The following is a 12,957-nucleotide window of genomic DNA, read 5'->3' on the forward strand; positions in this document are numbered from 1 at the left end:
CTTCGTTAAAAAAACACTGTGTGCTATAAAATAACAATTTATTTACAAAATTTACACACGGTCAGCGGTTGTGTATACATACATACAGAATCGTCAAAATGATAGGAATTAACAAGTATCGATACAAAAATATTAAATAAAATAAAATACAACATAACTAGTATCACACGACAAACAAACAACATTCACACTCTTTACAGTACTAAAATCGGCAATAATGAGCATTAGGTGGCTACAAATCCGGGTACTACTTCCCGAACTTCGAAGCTATAGTGTACAAGGAATTCAACAATTGCAAGGCCCTAGCATCTTGACTGTCTTCGCTTAAACTCGGATCGACGATTTTAAGGTCCGAGTTCGTCGCGTCTTCGTGGTGCCTCACCCCAAAACCCCCAATCGAACTCGACGTTTCAAGAGTCTCAGTACTATTCACGGTACGACTCAAAAAAGTGTGTACAGGAACAGCACTAGTGTCCACTTGCGCCGTACTATTCCCACATTCGCTAGTCAAAAGAAGAATCAACCTTCTCGTCAAGGGATTATTCTCAATTTCCTTCATCTTCTCCAAAAACTCAGCACAACATATTCAAAATTATTCGAAAGCTATCGGTGTTTTATTTTTGATACTCAATGTAAATTGCTGAATTATAAAAATTGGTCTAAAGTTATTTAGACAGCACTTTCCTCGCTCTTGAATCCGGTATAACATATTCAGTTTTGTCAGATAACTGTAAGATTCGATTTAGAGATTTTTTTGCTGATAACGCAGTAAAGAGATCCATCTGGCGACGTTTCTTCATTTTATAACACAATTTTTGGTTTCTTTATTTCCTTTATTTTTTTGTTGTTTCTTTCGATTTACAATTCTTTATTTATTCAATTTTTCAAATTTTCAGGCTTTCATTTTTCAATTCCATGATTTTCCACGTTTAAAATTTTTCAATTTGCAGTTTTTGGATTTCTAGTCTTCCAATTTTTCAGTTTCTTTAATTTTCAATATTTTGATTTTACAATACATATATATTTCTTTTTTTTTATTTTTCACTTTTTCGAATTTAAAGTCTATTGATTTTTCAAGTTTTCATCATAAACTTTTTCGTTTTTTTATTTTTGATTTTTCAATTTTACAGTTTCTTGACTTCTAAATTTTTCCATTTTTCGATTAGCAATTTTTTAAAGTAGTAGTCGAGAGCTCGTAAAGTGTGGACGCGTTGCAAGTTACTCGATTAAAATGAAATGCAAAAAGTGTAAAGCCAGTTTAATAAGTGGTGTAAAATGCAATGTTTGTTTGTCTTATTATCACACAAGTTGTGGAAAGTTGCTCAGTAAAGGGAAGTTCAATTCTGAAGATGTTATATTGTGCTGTAATCGACCCTGTTCTCCGTTTACCGAAGACACTACTCCTGAGCCAAATGATATCATCGATTTATCAAACATCACTGAACCAGTTGATGCGACCATGTTTAAGTATGTCATGCAGCAGAAAGATGTGATCATTGAAGAACTACGGTCTAAAATCGATCTCCTACAAGAAAAAATTTGCCTTCTAGAACAACTGGAAAAAGAACGGCAAAAACTCTCCCAGTCCTCTATCACACCAGTCGCTGCTAAGCAAGATAAGCAAAAGGTAAACAAGGAAAATGGTGGAAGTTCTGTCAAAGTTTCTGTCAAAGGTTTAAGAAGTCCTGCGATGTCATCAAAAAGTCCTGCGATGTCATCTAAAAGTCCTGCAATGTCATCAAAAAGTCCTGTGATGTCATCACCCAACATAAAATCTATACAGCCCACAATGAAAGTACAGCCAAAGGCTCTTCCAAAACGCCATAATGATGAATGGAATCTAGTTGAGAAGAAAAAACGTAAAGCTGTAGTTGGTTGTTTCGCTGCTGCAGGTTGCAGTTTGAAAGCTATACCAAAACTAATGGATCTGCATGTTTATAGGTTACACCCTGATACCAAAAAGGAAGACGTACTAACGTTTGTTAAATCTCATTTTCCCGAAGCAAAATGCGAGGAACTGGAAGCTAAACACAAAGGCGAATATTCATCTTTCAAGCTGTCTGTATATGCTGACAATTTCGGAAAAGCCCTGGATCCCAACATCTGGCCTGTAGGAGCATGTGTTCGCAAGTTTTTTCATTTTAAAAAAATTAACGAGTAAAGCGGTAGTTAGTGATAGCTATTTTTCAATTTTCCATTTAAATGTACAATCGATTAGGAACAAAGTTGATGAAGTAGAGGTAGTTTTACATAACATTGAAGAATCTTATGATGTTTTATGTTTTACAGAACATTGGTTAACAAACTATGAGTTGGATTTATTAAAATTGGGTAGTTTTAAGATAGCCTCTGCCTATACCAGGAAAGATAATGGTTATGGCGGTGTTGTGATACTAGTAAACGATAAAATTAAATACCAAGTTATTGATGTTTCAAAGTTTTGTAATGTAATTGACATTGAGCTTGCAGCCATTAAAGTTAATAAACCCAAACTAATCATAATAACTGTATACAGAGCACCAAAAGGCAATCTGGAAGTTTTATACTCTAATTTGACTAATTTATTTAATTTTATCAATATAATCGATTCAGATGTTATTATTAATGGAGACTTTAACATACATTTTGACCGCAAAACCAAACAGACTCTAGAGTTCCTTAACTTTTTAAAATCTTATAATTTGAGACCTCTAATCTTTGAGAACACGCGAGCAAATTCGTGTATTGATAATATACTTACAAATATCGCACATGATTGTAGGCACCAGGTCATGGAGACTCATTTATCTGACCATCGTGCTGCTACTGTAGAAATTCTATATAATCGTCATAAGTCAAAAGACTGCTCGAAAGTTGTATCATATCAACCTTTTACGGAAGTAGGATTCTTTAATTTTTTTAATATTATTAGTGATTGCAATTTTGATTTTATCAATGATGCTGGACTTGATACAAATACCAAATTTAACTTATTCACCAAATTAATTTCTGATAAAGTAAACATGGCCTTTCCTATAAAAGTAAAAAGAATAAAAAATGTTAAAAAGGATGATATTTACTGGTATGATGAGAAATTACATAAAATGAAACAAAATGTAGACCTGCTACACGAATTACACAATCAAAATCCTAATGACCCAACTTTTGTGACCTATTTTCAAAAATATAGAGAATTGTTTAGAACCGAAGTTAAGAAAAGAAAAAAAACCTTTAATGACAACCTAATTAAAAATTCTACTAATGTAGCAAAGGACAGCTGGAAATTAATCAATAGCAAACGATTAGCTAGTAGCAATAATTATTCAGAAAAACTGACTGCGGAGGACTTCTCTACATTTTTTGGTGATATCCCACATAATTTGGAGAATAATTTAAAATTATCAAATACGGATCCAATTCAGCTAATGCACAAAAATTTGACTCCGGTGAACTCTGTTTTCAATTTCAGAGAGATAACATTTAATGAAGTAAGAGATACAATTGATTCCATCAAAAAAAAGAAAAGTAAGGACTACTACAACATAAGTATCACCATTGTTAGGAATATTAAGAATCTCATTCTAGTTCCACTCACAAGATTGATCAATCGGTGTATTAATGAAAATCTTTTCCCATCCTGTCTCAAGGTGACCAAAGTAATCCCTATCCACAAAAAGGGCAACGTAGATGATGTTGATAAATATAGACCAATCTCTATAACGCCTATTTTTGGGAAAATTTTAGAAAAGATTATGCTTAAACAACTTGAGGAATACGTTACTAAACAAAACATATTGAACCAACGCCAATTTGGTTTCCAACATGGCAAAAGTACAACCATGGCTATTAATAGGCTTGTTGATGAGGTCATTACCTGTTTCGAAACAAAACAATTCTTAGGATGCACATTTTGTGATCTATCAAAAGCTTTCGATAGTATTAATCACAACATTCTAATAAACAAGCTTGAGTTGTACGGATTGTCAAATGGAGCCTTACAGCTTATTTTTAGTTTTCTCCACAATCGCCAGCAGGTTGTTCTGTTTAATAATGTATACTCCGAAATGACAATAGTTAACATAGGAGTGCCACAAGGCTCGATTTTAGGTCCGTTGCTCTTTTTGTTATACATTAACGACTTGGCTAAACATCTAGACAATAAAATCATACTTTTTGCGGATGACACTACTTGCTATAGTGTGGACTCAGACATCCCGTCTCTCTTGGACAGGATGGAACAAGATATTAATGCTGCTAGTGAATGGTTTACTTCAAACAGATTAACGCTTAATGTACTGAAAACTCAAAAAATGGTGTTTTCCCTTCGTTACATTTCTGAGATTGACAATCCGAGGTGTGTCAAATTTCTTGGTGTGACACTGGACCCGAAATTATGCTGGGATAATCACGTCATTGATATCTGTAAAAAATTGTCCAAGTCAACTTTTCTTATTAGGAATTTGCAATATGAGGTTAGTGAGCAGATCCTTATGATGATATACTACTCTTTATTTCAAAGTATTTTTAGCTATGCCATTATAACCTGGGGCCACAGCAGTCATTTAAAAACCGTTTTTAAATTGCAGCGCCGAGTAGTTCGAATTATTGGAGGTCTATCTTACAGAGCTTGTGTTAAAAATTATTTTAAAGAAAAAAGTATTCTCACCGTGCCCTGTCTTTATATTTTATATGCTTTATTATATGTGAAGTCTAATCTCACCACTTATAATAATCTCACAAATATGTCATTAATCACGAGATCTACCCATAGCATTTACACCGAATTCTATCGTGTAGGTAGAAGTAGAAATGCCATCAATTATTATGGGCCCAAATTATTCAATAAATTACCGAAACGTATTGCTAACTTACCTTTTTCGCAATTTAGCCGTACTATAAGAAATTTTTTATTAAAAAACGCATTTTACTCTCTCGATGAATTTTTAAATTGTAGCGATGTCCTGTGTAGTTTTTACCATTCGATTTGAATTATCTTGTAAATTGTATAATTTTAAACTCTTTATATTGTAATTTCATCTGACTTGACTTATGTACCCTAACGGTCATTAATAAATACTTACTTACTTACTTACTTACTTACTTACTTAATTTTGCAATTTTTTGATATTACAGTTTCTCATTTTTCGGTTTTTCACATTTTCAGTTTTTAATTTTTGTTATTTTCAATTTTTCGTTTCTTCAATTTTTCAAGTTCTCGATTTTTATTTTTCATTTTCTCGATTTTATGTCACAAATTTTCATTTTTTCAATTCCTTTATTTTTTGTCGTTTCTTTCGATTTTTCAATTTTTCGTTTCTTCAGTTTTTCGAATTGTCAGTTTCTCAATTTTTCGTTCCCACAATTTTTCATATTTCCGATTTTTATTTTTCAGTGTGGCGAATTTTTAATTTTTATTTTCTCGATGTATATCACAATTGTCCGTTTCTTCATTTCCTTTATTTTCGATTTAACAATTTTTCATTTGTTCAATTTTTCAAATTTTCAGGCTTTGAATTTTCAGTTCGTCCATTTTTCAATTTTTAAATTTTTCACTTTGCAGTTTTTGGATTTCCAGTCTTCCGATTTTCCAATTTCTTTAATTTGAAATATCTCTATTTCATAATACATATTTCTTTTTTTTGATTTTTCACTTTTTCGATTCTTAAGATTTTTCAAGTTTTCATTTTGTAATTTTTCGACTTCCAAAATTTTCAGTTTTTCGTTCCTTCAATTTTTCGGTTTGCATCAATTTTTCAATATTACAGATTTTCATTTTTCGATTTTTCAGTTTCTCAATTTTTCATTTTTCCCTTTTCCATTTTTTTTCCGATTTTTATTTTTCATTTTCCCGATTTTTTAATTTTCACTTTTTCGATTTTATATCACAATTTTCCTTTTTTTGATTTCCTTTCTTTTTTGTTGTTTCTTTTGATTTTACAATTTTTCCTTTATTAAATTTTTCAAATTTTCAAGTTTTTAACAATTTTTCTTCAAATTTTCAAGTTTAATTTGTACATTTTTTAAGTTTTTATTATACACTTTTTCGTTTTTTTATTTTTGATTTTTCAATTTTACAATTTGTCGACTTCCAAATTTTCCAATTTTTCAATATTACAATTTCTCATTTTTCCATTTTTCACATTCTCGATTTTCAATTTTCCGTCCCCTCAGTTTTTCAACTCCCCGATTTTTATTTTGCATTTTTCTGATTTTTTATTTTTCATTTTCTCGATTTTATATCACAATTTTTTGTCTTATCATTTCCTTAATTTTTGTTGTTTCTTTCGATTTTCCAATTTTTCGTTTGTTCAATTTTTCAAATTTTCAGGCCAATCGATTTCCATTTCGTCGATTTTTAAATTTTTAAATTTTTCAGTTTGCAATTTTTGGGTTTCCACCCCTTTTTATTTTTTGGATTTTCAATTTTTCGTTAAACTTTAGGTTTCTCAAATTCTCGACAGTTTTATATTTGGATTTCTTTATTTTTTTTTCAACTTTTCGATTTGCAATTTTTTAATTTTGCAATTTTTCGATATTAAGGTTTCTCATTTTTCGATTTTTCACATTCTCAGTTTTTAATTTTTGTTATTTTCAATTTTTCAAGTTTTCGATTTTTATTTTTCATTTTCCAGATTTTTTTAATTTTCATTTTCTCGATTTTGTCACAAATTTTCATTTTTTCAATTCCTTTATTTTTTGTCGTTTCTTTCGATTTTTCAATTTTTCGTTTCAACATCCCTTACTTTATTTTCCCCGTCGCCAGTACCAAGAAGTATTATGCCGCTATTACCGCAAACTCGCCTCTATCAACCACCGTGATTCAAATCAAAGCGGATGATAAAGACAGTGGCAAATACGGCAAGCTCGACTACTCTTTAGTGGGTGACAAAAACGAGTGTTTTGCCATTGATCATGCGTCTGGTATTATCAAAACCAAGAAGACGTTCGAGGACATTGACGACACCCAGTTACCTTTCAAACTGACCGTGAAAACCAGAGATAACCCTAACGCAACGAAAGACTACAACGAAATTGAAGCCCCAGTGGTTATCAATTTGATAACTAAAGACAATCGAATCGTTTTGGTGATAGGAGATGCTAAACCCGACGTGGTTCAAAAGAAAATCAATTTGATAACTGATATCATTCAAGAGCAGTCTGGATTGATAGTGGGTGTGGAAAAATTAGCAACTAGGGAGTTTATCGGTGGGAATGGTACCTTGGAAACTGACCCCGCGGGCACTGATGTTTGGTTTTACGTGATAGATCCAGAAACGGACGCTATTTTATCCAGAAACAGTACCACCGTGAAGAGATCCATTTTTGATAAAGCAGCAATGGATAATATCACTTTTGACATCACAGGACAAATTCAAAACACCGCTTTCAACATCCACGAACCTATAGTGTTACACAAAGTCAAAACGGCTTCCATTTCGTCGTTCAACGGCGAAGTTTTCCCCTACGCTTTGATAATTATAGCTTGCATCATCTTCGTTTTAGGCATAGTCGGAATTATTTACATTTGTGTGTCTTGGTCCAAGTACAAGTCGTACAAAGACCAGATGCAAAGACAGTACGTAGTACCGGCTAGTCCCGCGCGGTACGACACCGTCTACGTTGAGCCGAATTTGAAAGAATACGAAACGCAAGTTTTACAAATGTGTGTTCCTGTGGACGAACAGGACGACTACAATGATCTCCATTTAGACTTCAGCAATAAGAATCACGCTTTTAGCTTAGACAATGTTAGTTATATAAGTAAAGACAACAACTTGAAGAAATACGGTAGGTTTGAGGTGATTTTGACTTTGATTTTTTGATTTTTGGTTTTAAGGACAACAAAGTCCAGTTAGTAGTGAATCAGCCACTACGGTGAGAGCCTCCAGTGTTGGAGATGGCCATATTTTGAAAAGTGGCGAGCATTCGTTGAGACGTGATCACATGTATCACAATAGGTGAGTGATAGACGGTTTTGATTTTTTGTAATTTTGGTTTCGTAGGTCTTCAGATGACGAAGAAATGAATGCAAGCCCGACCAACGAGAACGTTATGTTCAAAGAAAAGAAAGACTATTCGCATTTAGGTTTCTCGTATGATCACTCGCCTGTTGAGACAACGACGGAATTGTAGATAACTCTTGTAAAGTCATTCTAATTGTAATTTAACCGTAGTCTAAGTACGTAATTACAAGGTTATAGGTTGTAATAATTTTATGCTGATTGTGTAATTTTATATTTTAATAAATGTTTTTATTGACCTTCGTTAAAAAAACACTGTGTGCTATAAAATAACAATTTATTTACAAAATTTACACACGGTCAGCGGTTGTGTATACATACATACAGAATCGTCAAAATGATAGGAATTAACAAGTATCGATACAAAAATATTAAATAAAATAAAATACAACATAACTAGTATCACACGCCAAACAAACAACATTCACACTCTTTACAGTACTAAAATCGGCAATAATGAGCATTAGGTGGCTACAAATCCGGGTACTACTTCCCGAACTTCGAAGCTATAGTGTACAAGGAATTCAACAATTGCAAGGCCCTAGCATCTTCGCATCTTCGATTAAACTCGGATCGACGATTTTAAGGTCCGAGTTCGTCGCGTCTTCGTGGTGCCTCACCCCAAAACCTCCAATCGAACTCGACGTTTCAAGAGTCTCAGTACTATTCACGGTACGACTCAACAAAGTGTGTACAGGAACGGCACTAGTGTCCACTTGCGTCGTACTATTCCCACATTCGCTAATCAACAAAAGAATCAATCGTCTCGTCAAGGGATTATTCTCAATTTCCTTCATCTTCTCCAAAAACTCAGCACAACACATTCAAAATTATTCGAGAGCTATCGGTGTTTTATTTTTGATACTCAGTGTAAAGTGCTGAATTATAAAAATTGGTCTAAAGTTATTTAGACAGCACTTTCCTCGCTCTTGAATCCGGTATAACATATTCAGTTTTGTCAGATAAATGTAAGATTCGATTTAGAGATTTTTTTGCTGATAACGCAGTAAAGAGATCCATCTGGCGACGTTTCTTCATTTTATAACACAATTTTTGGTTTCTTTATTTCCTTTATTTTTTTGTTGTTTCTTTCGATTTACAATTCTTTATTTATTCAATTTTTCAAATTTTCAGGCTTTCATTTTTCAATTCCATGATTTTCCACGTTTAAAATTTTTCAATTTGCAGTTTTTGGATTTCTAGTCTTATAATTTTTCAGTTTCTTTAATTTTCAATATTTTGATTTTACAATACATATATATTTCTTTTTTTTTATTTTTCACTTTTTCGAATTTAAAGTCTTTCGATTTTTCAAATTTTCATGTTTGATTTTCTCTTTTGACATTTTTCAAGTTTTCATCATAAACTTTTTCGTTTTTTTATTTTTGATTTTTCAATTTTACAGTTTCTTGACTTCTAAATTTTTCCATTTTTCGATTTGCAATTTTTTAATTTTGCAATTTTTTTATATTACAGTTTCTCATTTTTCGATTTTTCACATTTTCAGTTTTTAATTTTTGTTATTTTCAATTTTTCGTTTCCTCAATTTTTCAAGTTCTCGATTTTGTCACAAATTTTCATTTTTTCAATTCCTTTATTTTTTGTTGTTTTTTTTCGATTTTTCAATTTTTCGTTTCTTCAGTTTTTCGAATTTTTAGTTTCTCAATTTTTCGTTCCCACAATTTTTCATGTTTCCGATTTTTATTTTTCAGTGTGGCGAATTTTTAATTTTTGTTTTCTCGATGTATATCACAATTGTCCGTTTCTTCATTTCCTTTATTTTCGATTTTACAATTTTTCATTTGTTCAATTTTTCAAATTTTCAGGTTTTGAATTTTCAGTTCGTCCATTTTTCAATTTTAAAATTTTTCACTTTGCAGTTTTTGGATTTCCAGTCTTCCGATTTTCCAATTTCTTTAATTTGAAATATCTCTATTTCATAATAAATATTTCTTTTTTTTTGATTTTTCACTTTTTCGATTCTTAAGATTTTTCAAGTTTTCATTTTGTAATTTTTCGACTTCCAAAATTTTCAGTGTTTCGTTCCTTCAATTTTTCGGTTTGCATCAATTTTTCAATATTACAGATTTTCATTTTTCGATTTTTCAGTTTCTCAATTTTTCATTTTTCCGTTTTCCAATTTTTTTTTCCGATTTTTATTTTTCATTTTCCCGATTTTTTAATTTTCACTTTTTCGATTTTATATCACAATTTTCCTTTTTTTGATTTCCTTTATTTTTTTGTTGTTTCTTTTGATTTTACAATTTTTCCTTTATTAAATTTTTCAAATTTTCAAGTTTTAGCAATTTTTCTTCAAATTTTCAAGTTTAATTTGTACATCTTTTAAGTTTTTATTATACACTTTTCGTTTTTTTATTTTTGATTTTTCAATTTTACAATTTGTCGACTTCCAAATTTTCCAATTTTTCAATATTACAATTTCTCATTTTTCCATTTTTCACATTCTCGATTTTCAATTTTCCGTCCCCTCAGTTTTTCAACTCCCCGATTTTTATTTTGCATTTTTCTGATTTTTTATTTTTCATTTTCTCGATTTTATATCACAATTTTTTGTCTTTTCATTTCCTTAATTTTTGTTGTTTCTTTCGATTTTCCAATTTTTCGTTTGTTCAACTTTTCAAATTTTCAGGCCAATCGATTTCCATTTCGTCGATTTTTCAATTTTAAAATTTTTCAGTTTGCAATTTTTGGGTTTACACCCCTTTTTATTTTTTGGATTTTCAATTTTTCGTTAAACTTTAGATTTCTCAAATTTTCGACAGTTTTATATTTCGATTTCTTAATTTTTTCTTTCAACTTTTCGATTTGCAATTTTTTAATTTTGCAATTTTTCGATATTACAGTTTCTCCTTTTTCGATTTTTCACATTCTCAGTTTTTAATTTTTGTTATTTTCAATTTTTCGTTTCCTCAATTTTTCACGTTTTCGATTTTTATTTTTCATTTGCCTGATTTTTTAATTTTCATTTTCTAGATTTTATGTCACAAATTTTTTCAATTAATTTATTTTTTGTTGTTTCTTTTGATTTTTCAAATTTTCATTTCTTCAGTTTTTCGAATTTTCAGGCTTTGAATTTTCAGTTCGTCCATTTTCCAATTTTTAAATTTTTCACTTTGCAGTTTTTGGATTTCCAGTCTTCCGAGTTTCCAATTTCTTTAATTTTAAATATTTCTATTTCATAATACATATTTCTTTTTTTTTGATTTTTCACTTTTTCGATTCTTAAGATTTTTCAAGTTTTCATTTTGTAATTTTTCGACTTCCAAAATTTTCAATTTTTCGTTCCTTCAATTTTTCGGTTTGCATCAATTTTTCAATTTGGCAATTTTTCAATATTACAGATTTTCATTTTTCGATTATTCAGTTTCTCAATTTTTCATTTTTCCCTTTTCCAATTTTTTGTTTCCGATTTTTATTTTTCATTTGCTCGATTTTTTAATTTTCACTTTTTCGATTTTATATCACAATTTTCCTTTTTTTGATTTCCTTTATTTTTTTGTTGTTTCGATTTTACAATTTTTCCTTTATTAAATTTTTCAAATTTTCAGGTTTTTAGCAATTTTTCTTCAAATTTTCAAGTTTAATTTCTAAATTTTTTAAGTTTTTATTATACACTTTTTCGTTTTTTTATTTTTGATTTTTCAAATTTACAATTTGTCCAATTCCAAATTTATTTTCCAATTTTTCAATATTACAATTTCTCATTTTTCCATTTTTTACATTCTCGCAGTTTTTCAATTTTCCCTCCCGTCAGTTTTTCAACTCCCCGATTTTTATTTTGCATTTTTCTGATTTTTTATTTTTCATTTTCTCGATTTTATATCACGATTTTTTGTCTTTTCATTTCCTTAATTTTTGTTGTTTCTTTCGATTTTCCAATTTTTCGTTTATTCAATTTTTCAAATTTTCAGGCCAATCGATTCCATTTCGTCGATTTTCCAATTTTAAAATTTTTCAGTTTGCAGTTTTTGGGTTTCCACCCTTTTTTTATTTTTTGGATTTTCAATTTTTCGTTAAACTTTAGGTTTCTCAAATTTTGACAGTTTTATATTTCGATTTCTTAATTTTTTTTCAACTTTTCGATGTTTTAATTTTTCTTTTTTTAAATTTTTCAATTTTTTTTATTTCTCGATTTATAAAATTCAGATGTTTGAATGCTTTGATTGCTCAGTTACTCAATTTATCAATTTCTCAATTTTTTTCTATTTCTTGATGTTTCGATTTTTGGATTTTTCGCTTTTTCGATTTTCCAATTTTTCGATGTTTCGATTTTGCAGTTATCCGATTTTTCAATTTTTTTAAATTCTGGAGTTTCGATTTGTCGATTTTTCAGTTTTTCGATTTTTAGTTTTAGATTTTCGAATTTTTCTTTTTTGATTCTTTGATGTTTGGATTTCTTCATTTTTCAATTTTGCTATATTTCAATTGTTCAATATTTTAAATTTTAGATTTGTCGATTTCCGGATTTTTTCATTTTCCAGTTCTTCAGTATTTCTATTTTACAATTTTTCAAATTTTGACGTTGCTAAATTTTCAGTTTTCCGATTTTTCGATTAATACCTATATATATAAGTGGCGAGCATTCGTTGAGACGTGATCACATGTATCACAATAGGTGAGTTTTGGACGGTCTTGATTTTTTGTAATTTTGTGGTTATAGGTCTTCAGATGACGAAGAAATGAATGCAAGCCCAACCAACGAGAACGTTATGTTCAAAGAAAAGAAAGACTATTCGCATTTAGGTTTCTCGTATGATCACTCTCCTGTTGAGACAACGACGGAATTGTAGATAACTCTTGTAAAGTCATTCTAATTGTAATTTAACCGTAGTCTAAGTACGTAATTACAAGGTTATAGGTTGTAATAATTTTATGCTGATTGTGTAATTTTATATTTTAATAAATGTTTTTATTGACCTTCGTTAAAAAAACACTG

At 30.1% G+C, this 12,957-nt stretch overlaps 1 protein-coding gene and 1 long non-coding RNA gene across 2 annotated transcripts; both read left to right on the plus strand.

The window, feature by feature from the left end:
* Positions 1–6,715: 6,715 nt before the first annotated feature.
* Positions 6,716–8,253, plus strand: LOC135124754 (cadherin-99C-like). Its single transcript, XM_064049972.1, has 3 exons — positions 6,716–7,767; positions 7,817–7,937; positions 7,983–8,253. The coding sequence occupies exons 1-3, from the start codon at positions 7,317–7,319 to the stop codon at positions 8,110–8,112; spliced, it is 702 nt and encodes a 233-aa protein (XP_063906042.1). The 5' UTR covers positions 6,716–7,316; the 3' UTR covers positions 8,113–8,253.
* A 4,318-nt stretch (positions 8,254–12,571) lies between these two features.
* Positions 12,572–12,938, plus strand: LOC135124755 (uncharacterized). The gene is made up of 2 exons (XR_010279828.1): positions 12,572–12,636; positions 12,682–12,938. It is a non-coding gene; the product is annotated as an uncharacterized LOC135124755 (long non-coding RNA).
* Positions 12,939–12,957: the final 19 nt, after the last annotated feature.

The sequence above is a fragment of the Zophobas morio genome, unplaced genomic scaffold (genome assembly GCF_036711695.1).
Source record: "Zophobas morio isolate AGI-343-1 ecotype UQ-CSIRO unplaced genomic scaffold, CSIRO_AGI_Zmor_V1 ptg000008l, whole genome shotgun sequence".
Classification (NCBI taxonomy): domain Eukaryota; kingdom Metazoa; phylum Arthropoda; class Insecta; order Coleoptera; family Tenebrionidae; genus Zophobas; species Zophobas morio.

Coding starts and splice junctions, on each gene's coding strand:
- LOC135124754 (XM_064049972.1), top strand. CDS start 7,317: ATGGATAATATCACTTTTGACATCACAGGACAAATTCAAAACACCGCT. Junction 7,768..7,816: donor CAACAACTTGAAGAAATACG/GTAGGTTTGAGG, acceptor TTTGGTTTTAAG/GACAACAAAGTCCAGTTAGT. Junction 7,938..7,982: donor GATCACATGTATCACAATAG/GTGAGTGATAGA, acceptor TTGGTTTCGTAG/GTCTTCAGATGACGAAGAAA.